Source organism: Plutella xylostella, chromosome 28 (genome assembly GCF_932276165.1).
Source record: "Plutella xylostella chromosome 28, ilPluXylo3.1, whole genome shotgun sequence".
Taxonomy (NCBI): domain Eukaryota; kingdom Metazoa; phylum Arthropoda; class Insecta; order Lepidoptera; family Plutellidae; genus Plutella; species Plutella xylostella.
In genome coordinates this window covers 2315955-2339315 of record NC_064008.1, presented here as the reverse complement: position 1 = coordinate 2339315, position 23361 = coordinate 2315955, and the positions used below count along the sequence as shown (strand labels likewise).

Below are 23361 nucleotides of genomic sequence, written 5' to 3'. Positions count from 1 at the left end.
AAAAACATGTTTTGATTATCAGCACACAATCGCGAAAACCGCGTGTTCTCCTACGCAGCGCACCACCAAGACACACCTCCAAAAACCGGTCACGTTTGTAAATAAACATCGTACGATGTTTTTGAAACTGTTCCAAATGTGCGAATGAGAATGTCTTCCGTATTACACACTTCGTGATTATTATATTAGTCATTCCCGTTGAGATGCATTATGCAATCATGGTAATAGTACACAGGTAGGTATAACCTACAAAAAAAAAAAAACACGCACTCACGCCTTGTACTAATGTACTCCCTTGCGGGGTAGGCAGAGGTGCATTGCTGCACCCACTTTTCGCCAGTATAACCTACCTACCGTATTTTATAAAATAGCTTAAGGTAGGTGTGAAAATACCTACTTACCTTAACTTATTTTATGAGTATGTAGGTAGGTAGTTTATAGGACCTAGGTACTTATGGATTTAATTTATCCTAGCTGAGCTAACCTGATTAAGGGCTAACAGCTTTGGTCTGTGGAAGTAGGTACCTACCTAGAGATAAAAAACTAAATCACGTGAGCAATACTTTCATGAAAAACATGAGCTTAATACGCAATAAGCACCTGAAAGTCATAACAAGTGACTGAAAAATAAACAAAGGTTATTTATAACCCCACCAGCAACGCACTTTTCAAGGGCATCGCAGTAGTTTGTGCCACGTAACACTGATGCACTCGCGAGTACTAGCGATAACAACAATATTGTTGTTATTTTGTTTTTCCTCAGTTTTCTAACAACATGATGACTGTAATGTTGTTTGCAAAACTGCTTAGCAAACAAAATACGTACTTAACTATAATGCACATTGCAGAAACGTGAATTCTCCGTCCGAGACCCAAGTTGGTAGGTTAAGATAAGTCACTCAAGTGCACTCGGAAGGAATCAAATCAAATCAAATCAAATCAAAATCATTTATTGCAAAGAATGTGGTCACAATAAGCTGGTTTACAATAATCAGTGAAAATCATTGAGACATAATAATCATAGTGAAAGTACAGCACATTCTGTCAAATTTAGACACGGATGCATCAGAATCAGAACCTTTGTAGTTACATGGATAGGCACTTGGGGATATCCCTAAGGTCTAAAGGTCTAAACTACCTTCCTAAGCTATTCCCACCACACTGGGTGTACTGCGGGTAGGTGGATTCACAAAAATCGGGTTCAAATGCCGGCCGTGACATGTAAACATAAGTTCTCTCTGATACCTACCACAACTCTGACGATGAAGGAGAATAATTATCGAGATGAACCCTGCAAATCTAGTAGGTAGATTGATCTAACACATCTGGATGTGGGAACACCGACCCACAGTGGGTCAGCTTTTTTAAGGAATGGTCCAAGCAGTGAGCCAGCTGATTGAAGCTTAACTACTTAGAGCTAAATCTAATCAACTAAGCTACTTACGTAGAAGTGCATTAGTAAAAAGTTATGTGAGAAGGCGCTCCTATTGCATGAGTTAACTGCAAAATTACGGTACCTACCTACATACCCCAGAAAAAACTTTCACTTCTTGGGTCACCTACCTCATCCTCGAACACTATAAAGATAAAAATATAATTAATTGAAATACGCATAACAGGATCGGGGTATTTCCTTTCTTATTCGCTTAATTAGTTAGTTTCAGCAACGACAAACCAGTTCTTACATATTAAATAAACTTACCCCAAACTCCGTAGAGTGCGACAAACTTATCTGTTCCGGTGAGAGCGAACTAAATTGATCCATATCTCATTATTTACTAATGAATTATATATTGATATAGATTAGATGGGTTTATTGAAACCACAAGAGCAAATTACAACAACTGGCAAACTTAAAATCTTATAGAATGAAGAAATATTACACATTTAAGTGAGCTGTCACCGGAACAGATAAGTTTGTGGCACTATACCTACTTCGATTTAGTATTCATTCATTCTTTTTGGCCATCCCTATAAAAATGTAGAGGCAATGACCATGACGTCATACATCCTTGTAATTTTTATTTTACGAGACAGGTTTCCTAAGTAGGTAACGGGATCATTAACATTCTCGTGGCTTTCGCTTCCACCACCACTTCTTAACGCGCATCCTAACAGCAGTTTCGTGATTCTTCGATGGAAAGACGAACGTGCAGTGATATCGTCGGAAAAGAAATTCGTTGTGTGTTTCCGAACGTTTTTTGGAAGTTTTCTTTGACAGTTATTTTGGCGGCAGGAGACTAGAAAATCCTGTAAAATGGATAAACTTCTGCAATCTGTGGTTTTAATGGTTTGTTCAAGTTTTTGTAAGTTATTGCATAATTGAAATTGTGCAACAGCGTGCGAGGTGAATATGTATGGTGGGTGTGTGTGCTAAGCGATTACGAACTGACCCTAGAAATTAGTAAACAGTGTTCTATAGTAATTATACTAGGTACCGTATTTACTAATATGTTTCTGATTCAGTAAACAGTAAAAATATATTAAATTATAACGCCATCTACATATAGCTCGTTGTTTTATTTATATTGATCTATTCACTCATAGATGGCGCTGTAATGCGTTTTTTATAAAATTTTTGATTCGGTATTATACTTGAGTTAATTATTTTCCACAGCTCGCTGCAATCCTCTGTTTCGCGATGGCAGCCGAGTCTACAGTAGTCCAACCACGTGCACCGAACTTCCAATACTTTGAAAGGTAAAACTACTTACATATAAATACATATAGGCCCGCCCCCTATTACATTGGGACTAACATAACACTCTGGCGAAAAGTGGGTGCAGCAATGCACCTCTGCCTACCCCGCAAGGGAGTACATTAGTACATGGCGTGAGTGCGTGTTATATAAATATAAGTACCTACACTAGTTTCTATAAATATCCGGTAGAGGCGTTATAAAGGGTTGCGTTTCTAGTATGCAAACTGTTCGCCGCCGACTGAGTTAGCGGCGTATCGGTGTAGTATGCGTAGTGTATTTAGCTAGTTTCTCGCTCACCCCAAGCAATTTGCGGTGTTACCTGAGCAACGATTTAGCAGTTTGCCGACTGGGAACGCTGATTTATTGTAAATTGCACATCTAGAAGCTGAAACAGAAAATCTTTACCATCCAGACAATAATTATTTTGGTTTAACGGTGGGTGCATGAAGGGAGCCTCCTAAAGTTCTGACCTATCACCTTTTCCTGATATACTTACAGTTGGCGGACCCTGGCCAGTAGGGCATGCAATACCGGAACAATTTTCAATACCGGTATTGAGTTCCGGTATTACAACTCAATACCGGGATCCCGGTATTAATACCGGTATTAGACTTCCTTGTAATAAATGGCATATACTGTGTTTAAAGGTCGTATAGGTCAAAATAAAACAAGAAAATTCAATCATATTCTGTATTTTGTTGTAGATTTTTACGAGAATTAAGTTTTAGAGTTTAAATTTTAGAATTAATTATTTTTTTACATTCGGTGTCGGTTTACGCATGGTCAACAGTAGATTTCTAGCAGCCGAAAACTACATTAAACGGTTGGGAACAAGTGCGCTTTCACAGTATATAGGAACACAAGGCTAACTAAATCTTAATCGCTTTATTTATAGCCTAAAAAAGTCCGCTTCCGGTATTACTTCAATACCGGTATTAACTTTCAATACCGGTATTGAAAAAAGCGGGAATTTTGTCCGGGATCCCGGTATTACGGATACCGGTATTGCGGTATTGCATGCCCTACTGGCCAGTCTGCGACTGACGCTTATCTGTCTGGCCAATCCTCTTATGTTTGTCACCGACGCGACGCGAGAAAAAAAAAGACTGAAGCACACGGCATTTGTACAAAACTAGAAACTCTACCATTTAACTTCCTTTTTTTTTCCAGACCCAAATACCGGTACCCCTACTATGATGAAAATGGAAAAGGAAAGCTGTTGTACGGCTACGGAGGTCCAGAACTATACCAATACAAGTCATATTCACCTCTTGAAGGCATCCATTAAAGGAAAAATATGAAATTAAATTTTCATAAAAAGTTTAATTTTAATAGAATACATTCCAGTTAAAAAAAAAAAAGAGTTTTAGTTGATACTTTTATTTAGATAGGTAGATTTGTAAATATTTTGTTATTTTTATTAAATTTTTTACAAAGAATAAACTTGTTATACCTACTAAATTCTTATTTTTTTACTTTACTTACCTTTGTAGAAGTATATGAAAATGGCTGAATTTTGTAGTTCATTTATCGTTCAGGCCCAATTCAGCAATACTAAAGCATTGTATGGATCAGCTAGATCTAGAAATAATACTACTTAAATATTAGAGACAGGTTAGTAGATTCATAAAAAAATAGCAAACAACATTAGGTGTGGTGTGAACATTACATACATAAATGAAGATGAATAGGTATATTTATGTTTATAAGTTACTGGGGACCTTGTGTCTGTTTGTTCTTGATTGTCTGTACTAACCTAACACTATAGTGCCTTAGATCACATACTTAAGTGACCAACTTAAACATTCAGTTGTGTACTTGGAATTTAACTTTTAATACAGTGGTAGAAGAGCAGTTAGTTAAAGTTAGCTATTCTTGAAATGGCTTATTAACTGCTGTTTGAGAAAATAGTTTGACTAAGATTTGGATTTACAAATGGGGTCGCCTCTGATGTCAGTTAAAAGTGCCGTGGTACAAGAAATTAGTATCCTGTAATCACATCTACATCCCCACTGCTGGGGCAAGGGTCTGCTTATCCAACAGTTATAGTTCCACATACTATTTATCTGTAATGTCTGTAAGTCTTATACTTTAGATTATTAGTTCTAAAAGGGCAAAAATAATTTGTCATGCATACACATTAAGTACACAATAATACAAGAATCTTTAAGCCATAAACATAGATTTATAAATACCTATATACATAACCATATATTTCCTTGTTTAACATCAGAAACTACTTCATCAGTCTTTGAGCTATTCTCGACAAACCAAGTCTGTTCAAAATGAAATTATTGGCTTCAGTATTTTTTACATTAGCAACACTGGTATTTATCAGTGAAAGTGTTTACATTTACTCCAGTTTCTGGGCACCGTTGTTTAATCCGAGGATTCTAAACTACCGTGTGGATGCTGAGTTTGATCCTAATGGAGGCAAAAATGGGAGAGAGGAATACCAAAGACAATTCGGTTATAGAGGAGAGAATTTGATCGCTGATCTTGGCAATGGATATGGTGCAAGGAATACTTATGATAAGAAGGTAAAAATGGATATAAAATTAAATATAACTCTGGGCATTGGGTGGTTAGTGACTGATAATCACTGACTGGCTAATCCTAGATTCTTGTTAAGTCCCAGTGTCTGTTTATCACAAATACTCGGTAAGAAAAATATATTCTTATTAGATACTAACAATTTCTTCTCTGTTTTCAGGCACAGAATGATGTGAAGTTCTACTACACTTTTAACCAAAACTATCATCTACAGTAACATTTAGAAGTGAACTCTTTTCATAAGTATTTAAGTTTATATTTAAGTAATAAAAGAAATGGCTAACCTTTAAAGTTTATTTCAAGAACCTTATCAAATTACACTTAAATATACATTAAATAAGAACTTACAAGTTAAATTCTTCTTTTTTGTGTGCTGATGTAGAGTACATTGTTTCCTCGTATGAAAGCATCCCCGTACTTGTTCTTGAGTTGTCCATTCACATACTCCTCAGTTTGCTCTAAAGCTATGTTCATGTAGCCATCAAGACAGGCCAGGACACCTGAAATTTGCAAACATGATAATTAGATTCTTTCTCAGTTTGCATAGGAGCTACAGGAACTTCGTTCCCTAACAGAATAGGATAGATTCTTTAAACTTTTGCTACCAAAACAAGTGACATAACCTCGAAATTTTGATGTTCGTATAAAATAGGTATCTGAAGGTAAATCATTTATTTATCTTACCTCGATAGTCGACCCCGCTGTTCAGCTTGACAACGACTGGTCTTCCGTGGATTTGCTGGATGAAGGAGGACAGGGCTTCTTTACGACTCATGTTTATGAAATGTTTTTATCGGAAGTTACAGTTGGGAACGAACTTGAGTGGTTGTTGCAAATACTAGATTTGTCTCTCGAAATGACCCTGCCAGTAGGGATTTCTGGGTTTTATCGCAAATAATTTGATTTGAAATACAAAATTTACAAACACAAGACAAGACAAGCCGGAACATAGAGAAAAGAACACTACGTTTTAAGAGATGGGAGTACAAGGGAAAAAAAAGAAAAAAATACTTGTATTATTTTTTTTTATTCACGCGTACTAACAGAGGGTACCAACAAAACAAAAATTATGACGCACAGAACTGCCAACATAGCCCCGCTGAAATAGTGATGTGCTTCTTATGGATATTTTTTATCGATAACTAGTAAAAAAAAAAGTGCGAGTGTATTAAATTTCAGTTTTACACAATAGGATTTCAGTGTTACACAATGACACCAACGTTAAGTCTCGGTTTAACGTTATGTTATGTTCCTAATTGAACACAAAAATATAATCCATAAAATAAACTCGAGATTTTCCGTTGACGTAAGTGCTATGATTTAATGTTGAAATAAAATAAAAGTGGAAAAATATAATTATATTTATTTATTATAAAATAAAGTGTCTGCAGTAAGTCCCACACATGGAATTGTTTTTTTTTCAATTGTGTTCTTAAAATGTTGTGGTAGAAAATGATTGCCACAAATTCGTTTAAGTTGATGTAGCTTTTCAATAGGCACATAAACCAGATCCTCCTTACCGGTCATCTTAACCCACTGTTTACATCTGCAAACAACATTTTTATAATTATTATTAAACAATTAAATATTATTTAAGTAGGAATAATAAAAGTCACTGGTAATTTTTGTATGGAGATCCGAATTTGATTTTCGCTAATTTCCAAAACTAGTAGACAAAAGTTGTTCTGATTGATGAGCTGTGCGTACTAATGATAAATAAAAATATCGATATCGATAAAAAAAACATTCATGCACTATTGTTGGTTGTGCTGACCCTCCAGTTATTTTATTAGACTTTAACTTTTTTATACATATAAATAATCTAAATCCTATGCTTTATCCTTTAATTGTAGCTTACCTTTCCTCATCCAGTGGAAATTTGGCCATGAAAATTCTCTTTTGGCCATCTATACGACCGGCTAGCGGCTCTTAAACCACATATTTCACAAGTTGTATAAAACATAATTATTATCAATAATATCAAGCAACACTAATAGTTAGGTACCTCCACACAAACACTGCACTTATCCACAGTAATAATAATATATAAATAACTGTTAAATCTTAATTTATTTATGATTTAAAATTATTTTTCAAACTAAACGATTGACTGACTGACACTGACAGATGACAAAAGCCAAAGATGTCTATGATAGCGTAAAAAGTACTCTGTGAGCGGTGGTCGCCATTATTTTTCGTACGCGTTCCATACTTATTTTTTTCCAGACTGTCTTTCGCCAGACTGAGCCGGAAGCCGGCTATTGGTTGCGTTCGGTTTACTTTCTCGTTTTTATTTATCCTCTTATTATTTTAGAAACGTTTTCTAATATTTTTGTAAACTCAGTGCACAAACAAAACGCCATAAAACAAAAATGTAATCCGCGTGGACGAGGCGTGGACTATTTGCTAGAAAAGTCAATAGAAAAGTGAGTTATTATTCTAAGAAATCAGTCAGTGTGACATTATCATTTCATTCTACGCAATACATTTGTTGTATAATAATTGAGTAAATTTGAAAAAATATATAAAAATATAACTTGTAAAAATAACAACGTTTTTATTAAGTCACAATATATCAGAAATCATTGACAGAATCTAGAACTACTGATTATATCCAACATCATTTTTTTTATTAAGAAATTTTTTTAAATGAACGCTACGTAGAACGGAACGTACTCAAAACATTTATTTCGCGTCGCGCTTGTTTGTGTTTTCATTTTATAACTTTTAGCAAAAATCAACAAAATAAAACCAAATAACCCAAACAAAACCCGTCTATTTTTAGCAAACATGCCCAAGCCGACGTGCGTAAAATGCGACAGTACCGACTCGTTCCTGTGGAGAAACACCGAAGGCGGGCAAATTTGCAACGAATGCCATCTCGCGAACTCTGCGTCAAAAGACTCGAAAGAGACAAAAACAACTCCTTCGGTCAAGACTGAATGTCAGGAAAAGATGGACGAAGATATTGAGCCGAAAAATGAGGGGGAGACAACCCCGGCTAAAGCCACTGGAAAGGGTACAAGGAAAAGTACTAGAGCTACAAGATATAAGCCTAAGACTCCTTCAGCTAATAATGCCCCTAAGACGCCCGCTCCTCGAGGCAGGGGCCGTAGAAGCCTCTTCAAGAGGCCACCTTTAAAAGCGCCGACGGCCACAGCTACTGTTGTTACTAGTGATTCTGTGTTTTATCAGGTTAGTGATTGTAATAGCAAGCATTGTAATATATCAGTATTTACAGGAATGGTTTCTACTTTAATCTGAATGGTGTTTAGGATATTGCATTGCATTGTTTGTGTTCTTGATAAATAACTTTAGGACTCTATAATATAATATTACTTACATAATTAATTATTTCGTAACTAAATCCTAATAAACCCCTTTTAATTAAGAACCCTTTCTCCAATGTGGAATTAAGACTTTATTTAAGAATGATATGTTTTTACTACAAACAATAAAAATTATTCCAATTTCATTGAACATCTGAAACTTACCACCCAATTCTCATTCACAGGGCACATACATGCAAGTTGGAGACATAGTGTCCATGATAGACGTGGAGGGAGGCACATACTACGCTCAGATCCGTGGCTTTATGACGGACCAGTACTGTGAGAAGAGTGCTGTCATCACCTGGCTCCTGCCGACTAAAGCCAGCCCGCCGCCTGACCAGAGATTTGACCCTGCTACTTATATTATTGGTTAGTTTATTTTACCTGTTATGGATCTTGTGTTATCAATAAACATAAATCACCATTAAGAAATGACTGACATGGAAATACTTTACTGAATCTAACAAAATGGTGTGTTAAACTGCTGTATACAGAATATTTTGCAAGATAAATCTCTGTAAGCTGCTTATTCAGCTAATAGATCTTAGCTCACATTGGCCAGCCCATATATTTCACTGTTCATGTTACAGTTAAACAGGTAGCTGCATAATTTATCTTTACATTGAATGAGGCAAGCCAAAAAAATATTTCCATTATATTATTTATTTGGTTGTTAACTTAAAATATTCTTATCTAACTTCAGGCCCAGAAGAGGAGCTTCCCCGTAAACTGGAGGTAATGGAGTTTGTGATGCATGCTCCCTGCGACTATTACAAGACTACCAGCAGACCATACCCACTAGACCACAATGAGGCAAATGAGTATAAAGGATTTGTATGGACCAGCTTAGAGCCGAAGGATAGAAATTAAGTGTAGAGTTTACATAGTGTGTAATTTAAGTAAGTAATAAAGTTTTGCCTTGTTTGTTAAAAGATGGTTTAATTTGGTGATTCTATGGTGGGAATGAGGCTCATGTGTTTTATGTGGTTTTCCCTTTCATAAAAACCAATTCATTTCTGGAGACCCATATCCAGATAAAGACAGGTTAGAAAATTGCTATGGTATTATTATTTTTGGATGAATAGATTAGTAGCTGCTACCCAGCCAGTTATAATATTCTAGTCTATGCTACCTAGCATCAACATTACCAGTTCACTATCCATTCACTACCTAAAAATCATCCAATTCTATGTTCTCAATTTAGCTCTTATCAAACTGTTTTTCCAGGTTCTTCATCATAGCACTGTGTGAAGAACCGGAAGAACCATATTAAAATTGGCTACCTATCATCTGATTGCGTTCCTGGTATGCAAATTGTGTATTAAACGCAAGTGCGCTGTTTGCCTACTGGGAAGGCAGCCTAACATTGAAAATCAAAGCTATTTCAGAGAGTCAGGTGGTCTGAACCAATTATTTACGTCAAATCAGCTTTTGGAGCTATTCATTATGCAGAACACCAGTTTGTGGGAGACAAATGTTGTAATTTCACGTACAGAGGCTATGATTTAAATTGCGACAAATTTGCATGAAATTCCCCTTAACTGTGATTTATAATGGCCACCAGATAACACGTGTTTGTATTGCAATGGCCTAAATGGTTTACAGGCTTGACTTTGGTGACAAATTTAGTGGACACTGATGTAAATTGGCTATGGAAGCATTAATTGCCTACTAAGTACCTAGTACATACCTATCTAAAATATTAATATTAAATACAATGCTAAGTAGGTGATAGGAAAATCAAAGTAAACTAAGTAAAAACCAGAAATATAATTAAGAATAAATAGCAAAATAAACTTAAGTACCTTTCTCCCTCTAAATAAACAACAAAATTGATTGCTAAGTCTACTCTTAACTACCTAAATAAGAAATAATCATCAAAACAAGGTTAGACCATTCTCTACAGCTAAGCTTAACTCATCTAAGGTTTTGAACACATGTTTACATGCTAGTGGTTTCTCAGTTGCTTTGGTAATGAGTACAGCCTTCCAATTGGCTGATTGTGCTCCTTCTAAATCCTTCTCCACATCATCGCCTATGTGAAGCGATTCTTCTGGTGTTACACCGTCTCCACATTTTTCTAGAGCTTTCTCAAATATCCTCACATCAGGTTTGGCGTATCCAACTTCGTATGATGTTAAAACAAAGTCAAAGTATTTGTGAATATCCACATTTTGTAAGATCTCATGCAGTCTCGGGTCGAAATTGGATATGACTCCAATGTTGATACCTTTTTCTTTGATCTTTCTTAATATTTTGTTAGCACCTTTATTGCATTCCCAACATTTGGTGGTTTTAAAGTCTTGTATGAGTCTGCTAGCTATGTTATTTAGTTCCTTACTTGGTACCTTGTCTTTTAGTGTCAATGTTACAACTTTTCGCCACCATTCTGGCCATTCAATGCTATCTCTACCGAAGTTTGGGTGCTGACTCCATGTGGTTTTGTAACTGCTTAGCATACACGACTTTATCTCTTCCCCTGTACCTTTGAAGCCATAATCTGTAGCTATACAGGCATAGTATTCCCAAGGCGGTGATTTGAATTTCAAGAGTGTGTTTGTGGCATCAAAAGTGACCAGTTTTATACCTTTTAGACTCATCTTGGACCCTGATGTCGTGGATTTTAGACGACTTGCGGAGTTTTTTTAGTATTTGTAATTTCGTATTATTGTTTCGATCATGTTCAGTCTGGGATGCTGTTGACGTAATCATTTAACTTGGGGCTTTAACAAAGTTATCGGGCAATCTCTTCTTCATTTTAAAGTAGCACTTCAATTAATTTTATAAGATGTAATAAACAAGTTTCGGATGAAGATTGAAAAAATTGTACGAAATTCGGTCAAAACAAAATAATTAGATAACTTCAAATGATAAACGTTCAAAAACCTACTTGAATCTTAAATTTATATGCGTAAAAAATAAAGTTTTTTTTTTGTTTCTAATACTTTTGTCTTATTTGCACATTAATTTCATTGTAGATATTTTTTTGGCGTGATATGGCTTTGACAAATCTCATGAGTTTTTTTAATAATATAATACTTATTTAATTTATTTGATTAAACCTATATTTTTATGTTTTTGAACGGAGATACGTCAAGATCAGCTGTTTTTGACAACATTGAGTGTCAGTGTGACAATGACATGGTTGTTCTTTTGTCTTATCAGGGAAATGGCTACGGGCATGGCTACGGGCTAAAGCCCATACTGCCAATGGTTGGAGTCACTGAAAGATTGCGCAACGAAGTGATCCGACAGAGGACTAAAGTCACCGACATAGCTCACCGAGTTAGTAGTGGCAGTGGGCTGGTCACATCTGTCGATGCTGCTGCTGATGGGGTAAACGACTGGCAACCTTAGTGTAGGACGTCCTCCGGCTAGTTGGGGTGACCACTTGCAAGAGGTGGCTCGTAAAAATTGGATGCGGAAAGCTATAGATCGCAGCCAGTGGCGTGCTTTGGGAGAGGCCGACGTCCAGCAGTGGGCTCCTACTGCCTCCTACATAGTGAAGAAAAAATGCTATCAATGCTTTATCTAAGCTACTTCGTAGTTACTGAATTAGCTACTTGGTAACTAAGTATGCTATACTTAAATATTTCGTATGAGAGTAAAGAGAGTTGCGAGCCAATTAAAAAGTTCTCCAGACATTTTCTAAAGAGGACTTTTACGCTAAGCCGAAACTTTTATAACGAGTGGGATTTGGAAAACTTTTAACTAGGCACTGTGCATGTTTCCTGACTAAAATGGAATGTTCTTCAAAGATGCTTTTAAGAAAACTTTTACAGAGTATTTAGCTTCGGCAGTTAGGCAGACTGTAAGTACCATTCTAGCTACCAAAGCAACCATCAACCATGTTTTCGATAGGTACTTACTTAACTTTTTTTTTTCCTTAACCTCTAGTGTCCCACTGCTGGGCAAAGGTCTCTCCCAGAACTTTCCACTTATCCCTTTCTTGGGCCTGCTCACACCATTCCGTGCTAAAATTGTCCAGGTCGTCCCGCCATCTCCTTTTTGGTCTGCCTCTGCGCCGGCGGCCGTTGTTGGGTATCCATTGGGTGGCCTTTTTTGCCCACCTCTCTGGCTGCATACGGCAGACATGCCCCGCCCAGTCCCACTTCAGTTTAGCAGTCTTGGCACCCACGTCAGCTATTTGAGTTTTGGAGCGCAGGTCGGTGTTGCGAATGCGATCTGTTCGCTTTACTCCCAAAATACTACGCTCCATCGCTCTACTTACTTAATTACTTAACTATTATGTTTTTTTTACAAACAAAGACATTGATACTTACGAACACTTACATTAGCTATATGCTGTTAGTATTGTAGTAGAAATAAAAATAATAATAATTTAACTTCAAGAATTTATTTTAAAATTGAATGTTAAGAAATTACAAAATAAGTTAAGACTTAAGTATGTAATGTATAGTGCTAATTTTGATCACTTATGTACTTAATTAGTTAATACTTATTCTTATGATAATAAGTAATAAAAATACTTAGTTATTCATAAGTAAGGAAGTAATTACTTACTTCTTATTTAACTAGTTACCTACATGTTGGAATGAATGTTCTAATATTTGTATACATAATCGAAAATTTCAATCGTCGCACGTAAGTACGTAAACGTTTTTATTTCGGAAATAGTTAAGTAATAATAATTAATTAAATGGGTAAGTACGGTAGTAAGTACTAGTAAGCATACAATATTTACCTAAATTTTATGAATTTTATAAGAAGTACTTTTGTATTACTTACATCGTTAATAATTATTCATGGTAAGAACTTAAAAATAATTTTATGTATTTAAAGCCATCAAGTCTTAAATGCAAATTTAATAACCTACTTTAATGAAGAAATTTATATAACTAGTAGAATATTATGGTTTAGATAGTTACGTTAATGATTAAATAATTACTTGATGTAGTTGCCTACTTAAGTACTTTGTGTTAAAATTGTAGGTAGTTAATTAAGTACTTAACAAATGTTAAGTTAACCGTTCAAAGTCTGAAAAGATGTCTACTCTTATAAGTACGTTACAAACAAAAATTGAGAGTGAAGTTAATAAATTATCTTATTTAGTTATCTTACTTACAGAATAATTATTTACACCTCATAACAGTCATAGCAATAAAATAGTAGTCAAAAACTTACATAAGTATAAGTATTTTAATTTTTTTTAGGAGGTCTTTATAAATCCTCTTACGAGCTAATTTTAACGCAACTACCTATAAGCATGGAAGTAGAAAAAAAGATTTTTTCTACTTCCATGCCTATAAGATAAGCCTTTTGGATATAATGCGAAACAGGGATGCTTGATAAGTGATATAATATGGAGTGCGTAAAAGTGGTACCTACAGTGCGACAAACTTATCTGTTTCGGTTAGAGCGAACTAAATTGATCCATATCTCATTATTTACTAATGAATTATATATTGATATAGATTAGATGGTTTATTGAAACCACAAGAGCGAATTACCACTGCTGGCAAACTTAAAATCTTATAGAATGAAGAAATATTACACATTTACGTGAGCTGTCACCGGAACAGATAAGTTTGTAGAGGTTAATTTAATGTAAATCATTGCTACCATTTTATATTTGTTTCTTTATTGGCACATTGGCACGGATTATAAAATAAGCGGGCATAGAGTATACAGATGGTACAGTGAAACTATAAAGTCCTGAAATTAAATGAGGGCACTGCTATCTTTCATGTAGCAACCCTATATAGCGAAACATAACTGACTTTGATACTTGAAATTTTGCCTGTTAACTTCCTACCTGTTTATGTATTTTAAAAACAAATTACCATCCACAAAAAAGCTCTTATACAAGCTAGATATGAAGGCTAATAGTGAAACCAATAAATATTTATTTAGATAACGTTATTACAACTGTATAAAAAAACTGGATCTGTTGACGAAGGGTACACATAGTAAGGACATCAATTTCTCTTTTTGGACGGCCAGTTCTGTTTCTTCTAGGAGTTAGAAATATTCCATATTTTGCCTTCTTTGGCACGCTGGTCCGATATAACTATAAAATAAAATAAAAATTCTTTTTGAGTTACACAATGCCCCCCCAAATTCACACAATGTGAATTTAGTAAGTAAACAAAAAATATATCTTCAAGTATCAAAATGTTAAGGTTTGACTCAACTGAAACCAGATGAAACCTACAATCAGTGGTATGTAAACAATGTTCGACTTGGGCTCTAAACCTAGGTTTATCGATAAATGAACCGTTGGTACTAATAAAAAATGAGTTATTACAATTTGTACAATGCTACATACCCGTCATAGACGCTGTACGAGCGTAAACATCCTCCAAATTCGACAAAATGTGTCCAGCTTGATGTTCCGCTAAACATTGTATAAAAACTCGATAAATAACTTCACTAGCTTGACTACGAATATTTTTCTTCATCTTCCTAATTGCAACCAAGCGTAAATTGTTGCTTTTATCTAGATTATCCTTATAATTAATAAGAAAATTCAAAAAAACAGCCAACCGCCTATTGACATAAACAATTGTTATGACTTTTATGTTTCTTTTCTAATGGTGCCAGGCTCCTGAAAATTTTAGTTCCTCAAACCACAGAATAATAACTAGTACCAGGTACAGAAGTCCATCTTCGCAATGGCTATCAAAGAAATATGACTCCATCCCATAAGCAATAAGATCTAATTTAGATCGCGCTCCAGCCGCACACGTTTTTATTTACTTACCTACCAATTTATTTTTGAGGGAATATGCGCCTTATTTCACTGGACTACGGTGCATAATAAGTTATACGTGGTTATACGCATTGAAAAAGAAGCCACCTTAGGGTTGCCTCAGCACCACAGACTTCAACGTTTACTAAGCAACGGACTGAGTTTGTAAAAAGAATGTCATGATATTAAAACAAAATAATTTGAATTTAGAATACAAAGCTATTCCAAACTTATTTTCTATTGGAAATGACTAGTTGAAGCTACGGCAATTTCATAGTTAAAGACCTATTCATAGATCTATTATTTGAAGTAAAAGTAAAAGAAAGAGGTAGATAGGTACCTATATCTACGTAAAACATTTACTTCAGTCAAAAAATGATTTTTTTCTTCATAATGTGTGATAATATTGAGATGAAATTGATCATGATGTTCTGTTTTAGTTTAGTTGAGCACGAATCCCACTCAGCTCACATTTTATAATCGATTCATTAATACATTTTGAAGGTAGTTGTGTCTGTAAATTTAATACTTTAAAAAAAAAATTGGAATAGACTTTGTTCAACATGGGGAAAAAAAGGGTTTGTAGTTCGTATTAATTTCATTTCAAATAAGGAACGTAGAAGAAATCAATAAAATACTTAGTTTAGTTTTACCTGTCAGCATCTTTTGGTAATCTAAAAAAAATTAAATTTGGATCACGATCCGTATTTAAGCAATTAAATACGGCACAGTATTTTTTTGCTGCTTTTTTTCTTTTTATGTCCATTTTTCTATTCATAAATTTTAATAAATACCTAAATACGACATTTATAAACTAGTACGAAATAGGAACAAATAGCGCGCGCGTGTATCGTCTTCCGCTTGCGGCAGCCGACTAGATTTGCCCACTCGACGCGGCAGGCGCCAGGCTGGCGCCTGCGCCGCCCACGCGCGGAGTGACACAGGCCTGCTCAAACATTAATTTCAGGACTTTATAGTTTCACTGTACTAAAGTCCCAAATTCAACTCTGACTCCTCATTCTAAAGATGAAATACAAAAAAAACAAACATGATTACAACAGGCAAGAGAGTTCTTTCTGTTCCAGTTGCATGCATTGCTATATTTGTGCTATACATTATTTAAGAACACCGTAGGCAATGGAAACTTGATCTATACAGCCAGTGAATTTTTCAAACACAGTAGGCAAAGGAAACTCGATCTATACAGCCAGTGAATTCTCTTCCAGTTGCACTCTTCACTTGCAGATGAACAGCTCAGTCTCGTTGGTGCAGCGGTCACAGACCACCTTGCAGCACCAGACGAAGGTGCAGTTGCACTGAGTGGTGACGCTGTGGCGGAGAGTGTTGTAGCCTCGACCGCAGCAGAGCTTTTCGCAGCTGTTTTCGCCTGCGGAAAGGGGGATAGCAAAGTTTATGTTGGGGTGGTTTTCTGGGATCATTTAGTGAGGGTTGTTGTGGAAAGTTTTCTTTGAATAATGGTAGTTAGGTAGTAGTTAGTAGATACATAGGTGTAAAGTAAAGTATTTAACTCGATATAAACTGCTTTATTGCTAAGTTAAATAGCTGCTTATCCGACAGATAGTAGTTACCTATACCTACTTAGACCGTCACTATAAGGCCGTGACGGGCTAAGTAGGTAAGTAGCACGGGGCGCTACTAAGACGTGACAAAAGTTCTCCGCTGCGAGCTCTTGAGGCAGTGCGATGTGAGTGAGCGTGATGCAAAACTTTTGTCACGTCTTAAATGCACTGCCCCGTACTAGCCCTTCAGATTCAGTCTCATTACTAGAGGCAACACTGTCAATCAATGCGCGCGGAAAAGCAACCACTACAAAATCCTCCGTACAACGAGACTTGTTGCTGCAATGTCGGCCGCGCGTCCCGTACACTCCGTTCGCCTCATCCAGCTCGCAGTACGAGGGCGAGCGCTGCAGGTACACCAGCTCAGACTTGCGCCGGCCTAGTATTACTCCTTACATACCGAAATTTGGAATTTTCAGCCATTATTTGCTAGATTGGAGGGTTGAGTGTTCTAATCTTGTCGGGGTCACCAATATTTTGTCTAGTCAAAAGTCACATTTTTATGTCCTTTGACAGCCTATTGATAGCACTTAGGTTGTGTCTTTAAGCAACACATCTAACTAAGAACACAACAACCCCCTACCACGAGACTTGTTGCTGCAGTGTCGCCCGTGCGTCCCGTAGACTCCATTAGCCTCGTCGGGCTCGCAGTACGAGGGCGAGCGCTGCAGGTACACCAGCTCCGACTTGCGAGGCTGCCGGCCGAGGAGGGGGGTGCGGGATCTGGAACTGAGGATATGATGTTGATTATAAACTGCTGTGTTGCAGAGAGCTTTGTTTATTATGCTGCTGGGTAGTGGAGGGTCGGCATAGCCAGAGTCCTTAACGGTGCTTCTTCACGAGAGATGTGTTCTTCGTTGCTATGGATGTGTTTGATATCCACCAATCATATTCATTGGTAGGGACGGATTTCTGCATAGCACAGGATAGCTGCATAATAATATAGCTCTGGTGGAAAGGCACGCTTAAGTTCCGGTCTCAAAGCCGGTGGGAATTGACAGATAGCTGGTACAGAGGGTCGAGGACAGATCGAGTTGTGTATGACCTTGACAGGCGCTTATGTCCAGTGTGATATTGATGAGCGTATAACCATACATGTCCAAATTAGGAGTTCAAGCCTATTAAGCTATAAAATTTATCATCGAATTTGCGCAACAATAATAACTCACGCACCTATTTCTGTCAAAATCCTTCCGAAACGCTTCTAGATCTAAACCATCTAAACCCAACCAACCTACACAAACTAATCCTCACCTTCGTACAACCACCAGCGCATGCCCCGCCACCGGCGACGGGTGTCTGGCCACCATCTTCGCCCTCATGTACTTCTCCTTCAGCGCCGTCGCCACAGTCTTGAAGTTGGGCAACGCCCGCCAGCAGGTCTTGAGCGCGCAGGAGCCAGACACGCCGTGGCACTTGCACTCGAGCCGGACCAGGTCTTTTACCATCTGGGAGAGGGGAGATGAAGTGGTTATTATGTTTATCTGAAGGGCTAGCAGCACGGGGCGCATTTAAGACGTGACAAAAGCTTTGCATGGCTCTCACTCACATAGCGCAGCCTCAAGAGAGAACGCGACGGAGCGCTTTTGTCACGAATTAAATACGCCCCATGCTAGGTCTTCAGGTGTGGTAGAAGGTAGGCGTTTGACACGGTGAAAGTTTTCGTTTAACACTTACGTGCATTGGAAAAGTTTAAGTGACATATGGAACGTCAGGCAGGTGGAACTTTTTCATTGCACGTGAGTGTATGATGATCGTGCCAGTCTCCACTGCACAGGTACGTTATCGACGTAAATGGTCGTCACTATATCGATATACGCTATAAATATGGCATTTAAATGGGTTTATCAACGTCAATAACAGGCCCGTGCCGCGGGGCAAAAATGCTGTGAAATACGTTGGATTGAAAACGATGGATCGTTAATTACTTATTCATTGAGTTCCTGAAGCTTCAGTGTAACCATAAGTATACTGACGTTGCATAAGTGGTATAAAGTAGGTACTTATTACTTATTATTATAGAGACGAAATCCCACAAAGCAGCATAATTTCTTGAGCTAAAGTGTAGGTACTACTGTATATACTGTGTATACTTAACTACCTAAGTAGCTAAATACTTAGTTCCCGCGCTAAACACCCGGCAGATGCATATCTCTTAAAAAACGTTTATAACTCCAATCCATTTAATTATCAACTGCCTATTAGCCATATCCGCAGCAAACGATTGCATCCCAGAATAAGATAAACGCACAAGCAGCCCGCAATCAACAATCAATACCTACCTATCCAATTAGGTAATATAAGTCGAAGCTAGTGTTTACGGCATATTCCCAGCTTTTCCCTGCAATTCTAGATCTATCTTGGCCCTAAAGGCCTAATTACTGTATTGTATAAAACGACCATTCGGCTTCAGAAGCTTCAATTATGCCTCGAGCGAATTCATTCTTGCAAACATTACACTGCGGTTGTGACAAGCGAAGACAAACTCTATGGTTGAAGAAAGATGGCGAGGTTTGGAGGTTCATAGCTAAAGAGGTTGGTTAAAGGACCTGTCGTGAGATATTCGGAGTTTAAGTATGAGAACTCACGCAGGGAGGAAATTGCGGTATATTTTTGAATAAAAACGGGTAGCCGAGTGATTACGATGTAAAATAACAATCATAAAAATACCAGAGGCTACTTTTACTTTTAGTGGATTGGGTTTGCTTCAATCATTCCAGACTTCAAAAGATGGATAAAATGTTTTTGAGCACTTAAGTAGGTAGTTACCTAGTTAATATTTTGTTAAATAAATAATGTTTGTTTGGTTAATACTGCGGTTTAGGGGGACAAGAAAGTAAGAGCCATAAAGCAAAATTATTTTAAGTAAATCACATGTATGCATGCATGCATGCATACATACACTCACTGGCAATGAAAGTTCCAGTGAGAAAAGCACCAAGTTACTCTTGATCGGAAAATCTTAATGACACCGTCTGCAATATTGAAATGCATTTTAAAGCTCACCAGAATACTACCACCTAAAAACATAAACATTTTGTGCAAATTTCCTATTAAATGTTTAAAAAAAATTGAGACGGTTAAGTGTCGGAATTTTGTAAGTGGAACTGTTTCTTTGCTCGTGAGTGTATTTTTATTAAAGCTTTTATAGGTACGTATCTACATTTTTATATAATTATCTAGCCAAAAATTTAATGAGGATTTAATTCTAGCAACAAGTTTGAATTATATATTGAGTTAAATGTGTTTAAAAAAACAAATAACGCGACAGCAGCTCTTAACCGTTTCATTATAGCCCTGCCATATTAAGATTTACTTTTTAAATTGTTCCTTTTTTTCACGCGCCAACACGCAACCAGCCAGTTTAAAAATAGGTGTTGAGAATTTGTAGACATGCAATTATTCACTTAAGCACTTATTTTATTATTATGAGATATTTTATTTTTATTGTTTTTAATCGTTTCTTGTTATGACTGTGTGAATAAGAGCTATTAATGGCCGTCGTGCGTGAACGTATTTTTTTCATTACTTAGGTACTTAAGTATTTTAAATTCGGTTATTATAAAAGTAGGTAGGTATATGCTGCAACTACGATTATACCTAGATGCTGCGTACTGTCTTGATGGAAGTTATTTATGAGATAAAAATCATACTGCCACTATGTATAAAACATTTTTAATTCAAAGACTTTTAAATACTTATGACTACTCTAGGTTTAGAAATGCGGGGTAGGTTTATGTTAGCTCGCATCGCTCAGCTCCCTAGGATTCAGGATATGCAGAGGATACTAAGAGATAACCTATAACCCCCTTGCACAACAAGACCTACCTTCCTCCCAACCCTATTATTGTGCAAGTTCACAGTTCACCGGTTTGGTTTGCGTTACGTCGGCGTCGCTTCGCTCGGCTCTTTAGAGTTAGGGTACCGACTACTACTGGATCTTTCCAGCATTTAACCTCTTGCAATAAGACCCACCTTCCTCCCAACCCTATTATTGTGCAGGTTCACAGCACTCCTAGCATCGGCCTCTAGCTCCCTCGCGTCCAATAGCCATCGAGCCACGCGCAGCCCGTACGCTTTCTTATCCCCTACCTCTTTAAGGTTTAGGAAATGTGGGATTCATTTATGTGGCCTCGCTTTAATCGGCTCTGGGTTTGGTTAAGGTTAAGTCACTTCGCTCGGCTCTCTAGGGTTTACAAAAAAAAATACCATCACCTTACCTTAACTTCTCACCCCTTCCACAACAAGACATACCTTCCGGCCAACCCTATTATTGTGCAGGTTCACAGCACTCCTGGCATCGGCCTCTAGCTCCCTCGCGTCCAACAGCCGTCTCGCCACGCGCAGCCCGTACGCCGTGTCCGCGCACCCGCCCCATTGGAACCGTTCGGAGGCTGACGAGGGTGATCGTCTTCTGCGGGAGGAAAGGGAGAAGAGTTAGTTGAAATAAATAAATGACAATCAGGGCATCGTAGTGAGAAAGGAGACAAAAGACAATCGGGGGATCGTAGCGAGAATGGAGTGGTCGGTCAGGAAAAAAAACAAAAGGCAATCGGGTGATCGTGGTTAGACTGTCCCGTACGCCGTGCACGCGCACCCGCCCCACTGGAAGCGGTCTGATGGTGATGACGGGGATCCTCTTCTGTAGGAAGAAGCGGAAAAGAGGGAAGGATTAGTTGAAATAAATAAATGACAATCGGGGGATCACTCACATCGCGTGGCTTTGAGAGCGAGTGCAATGCAAAACTTTTGTCACGTCCCGCGACCAGTACTAGATATACTTAGATACAATAACTACTGACCTGTTACCAGGGTGGCAGCCGCAGCCGGGCAGGCCGCCGCGCGCGCAGGCCGCGGACAGCGCCAGCGCCACGCCCGCCGACGTGATGGCGTATGTGAACGCCGCCTCTTTTGTAGCTGTTTGGGGTAGGAGACGAAGTGTTGGTTATTTTTGTATTCATACGGTTGAAAAAATATGAAAAATTATAATATACTAGCTGTTCCCGCGCGCTTCGCTTCGCCTTAAAAAGTTTTCCCGTGGGAATTCCGGGATAAAAAGTAGCCTATGTTCTTTCCCAGGGTCTAGACCGTATGTATACCAAATTTCATTTAAATCCGTTCAGTAGTTTTGGCGTGAAAGAGTAACAGACAGACAGACAGACAGACAGACACAGTTACTTTCGCATTTATAATATTAGTTAGGATTCACCAAAAAAAATTACAACAATAAAGAAAAATAAGAGTTAATAATAACAGTATGGGTTTTCAGTAAGTTTTTGTAATTATTTGGGCGAGATTATAGAAATTACTTCATAAGGGCTCTCACACTAGGCTATGGTTCTGAACGCAGTTAATAAATAAATGTTGCAAAAGGTGTTTATTAAACCATACGGGTGTGAATCAGGGGGATATTCTGAACAATTTTTGGACTAGATAAGACGTTTAGAAATTGCTGAAGAAAAGCAAATCTCTTACTCATAAAAATAAAAGTTACATGCTGCCTTCCTAATCGTGTACCGATTCCCACTACGATGGTCTATCGCAGATTGGTGCATCAGCTCACATATCTAGATATATGCTAAATCTAGATGCGCAGGTTTCCTCCTTATGTTTGTAGCAATGATAGTATATCCCACTTCAATAAGTAGTTACAATAATCAAACGTATTTTACATTGCTGCTAGAATAACGATGTTGCATAGGTAATAAACTACAAACAGAGTCGTGAGCACAAGTTTCGATACTATTTTCGAATCTACACGAAAGGTCACTTTTACCAAACGCTATACGTATTTAAATCAAATTTTAAATACATTTTGTACCAACTGACAGACGTATGACAGGCTACTAAATACGTTTAGCGTTTGGTGAAATTCCACCTAACATGGAAAAAACAAATGCCACTTATGGAACTAACAAATTTGCCTTACATTTTGACAGTGACAGTTGACGATACGCAACGTAAACGGAGGTTTCGAATCCTGTGCTCGGGCAACAGGCATATCCCGATTTACAATCTATACAAATGGACAGATATCGTGACAGCCTCTGTTATAAGCGGTCTTATAGAAACAATTAACCCACTTGATGAATTATTTTATGCTAATAAAGTAAAGCCTTTACGTCCAGATATCTAGCTCAGTTTTAGCTATCTGTCAATGTGAAGTCTTAGGTAGTCTAGACAAGTGGAAGATAACCCTAGGTTTAACACTATCAGGGTTCTGACATGGGACTAATTGACATATTGCAGGTGGAAGCTGTCAGCCAGCACTCTCTTTGCCGGTTTCTCTACTGAGAATGTAAAGTTAAGCATAATCCTAACTAAAATTATAAATGCAAAAGTAACTGTGTCTGTCTGTCTGTTACTCTTTCACACCAAAACTACTGAAAGGATTTGAGTGAAATTTGGTAGACCCCTAAGAAAGAACATAGGCTACTTTTTATACCGGAATTCCCACGGGAAACGGCTGCTCGCGGGAACAGC

General features: G+C 37.5%; 6 protein-coding genes and 1 long non-coding RNA gene across 7 annotated transcripts in view; 3 read left to right on the top strand and 4 right to left on the bottom strand.

The window, feature by feature from the left end:
* Positions 1-2036: 2036 nt before the first annotated feature.
* On the top strand, positions 2037-4007 carry LOC105382065. Its single transcript, XM_011551889.3, has 3 exons — positions 2037-2290; positions 2618-2700; positions 3872-4007. Exons 1-3 carry the CDS (start codon positions 2258-2260, stop codon positions 3987-3989), a joined length of 234 nt encoding a protein of 77 aa, XP_011550191.1. The 5' UTR covers positions 2037-2257; the 3' UTR covers positions 3990-4007.
* Positions 4008-4850: 843 nt separating this feature from the next.
* Positions 4851-5568, top strand: LOC119692036. The gene is made up of 2 exons (XM_038111111.2): positions 4851-5241; positions 5415-5568. Exons 1-2 carry the CDS (start codon positions 4987-4989, stop codon positions 5469-5471), a joined length of 312 nt encoding a protein of 103 aa, XP_037967039.2. The 5' UTR covers positions 4851-4986; the 3' UTR covers positions 5472-5568.
* LOC105382066 (U6 snRNA-associated Sm-like protein LSm6) lies at positions 5535-6190 on the bottom strand. The gene is made up of 2 exons (XM_011551890.3): positions 5939-6190; positions 5535-5754 (listed from the first exon to the last, which is right to left on the bottom strand). The coding sequence occupies exons 1-2, from the start codon at positions 6027-6029 to the stop codon at positions 5606-5608; spliced, it is 240 nt and encodes a 79-aa protein (XP_011550192.1). The 5' UTR covers positions 6030-6190; the 3' UTR covers positions 5535-5605.
* Positions 6191-6599: 409 nt separating this feature from the next.
* Positions 6600-7496, bottom strand: LOC125490936. The gene is made up of 2 exons (XR_007267978.1): positions 7113-7496; positions 6600-6800 (listed from the first exon to the last, which is right to left on the bottom strand). It is a non-coding gene; the product is annotated as an uncharacterized LOC125490936 (long non-coding RNA).
* Positions 7497-7945: 449 nt separating this feature from the next.
* Positions 7946-9518, top strand: LOC105382067 (GATA zinc finger domain-containing protein 1). Its single transcript, XM_038111103.2, has 3 exons — positions 7946-8449; positions 8769-8955; positions 9290-9518. Exons 1-3 carry the CDS (start codon positions 8045-8047, stop codon positions 9454-9456), a joined length of 759 nt encoding a protein of 252 aa, XP_037967031.1. The 5' UTR covers positions 7946-8044; the 3' UTR covers positions 9457-9518.
* An 823-nt stretch (positions 9519-10341) lies between these two features.
* On the bottom strand, positions 10342-11401 carry LOC105382068 (rhythmically expressed gene 2 protein). Its single transcript, XM_011551892.3, has one exon. It carries the CDS (start codon positions 11184-11186, stop codon positions 10464-10466), a length of 723 nt encoding a protein of 240 aa, XP_011550194.3. The 5' UTR covers positions 11187-11401; the 3' UTR covers positions 10342-10463.
* Positions 11402-16288: 4887 nt separating this feature from the next.
* Positions 16289-23361, bottom strand: part of LOC105381123 (protein Wnt-7b) — a 53571-nt gene continuing 46498 nt past the window's right edge. The window contains exons 5-9 of the mRNA XM_048631458.1: positions 21681-21795; positions 21124-21292; positions 18133-18326; positions 17462-17607; positions 16289-16685 (exon numbers count right to left, since the gene is read on the bottom strand). Of these exons, the coding sequence (XP_048487415.1) occupies positions 16534-16685; positions 17462-17607; positions 18133-18326; positions 21124-21292; positions 21681-21795 (776 nt within the window). The 3' untranslated portion in view covers positions 16289-16533. The remainder of the gene's footprint in view (positions 16686-17461; positions 17608-18132; positions 18327-21123; positions 21293-21680; positions 21796-23361) is intronic.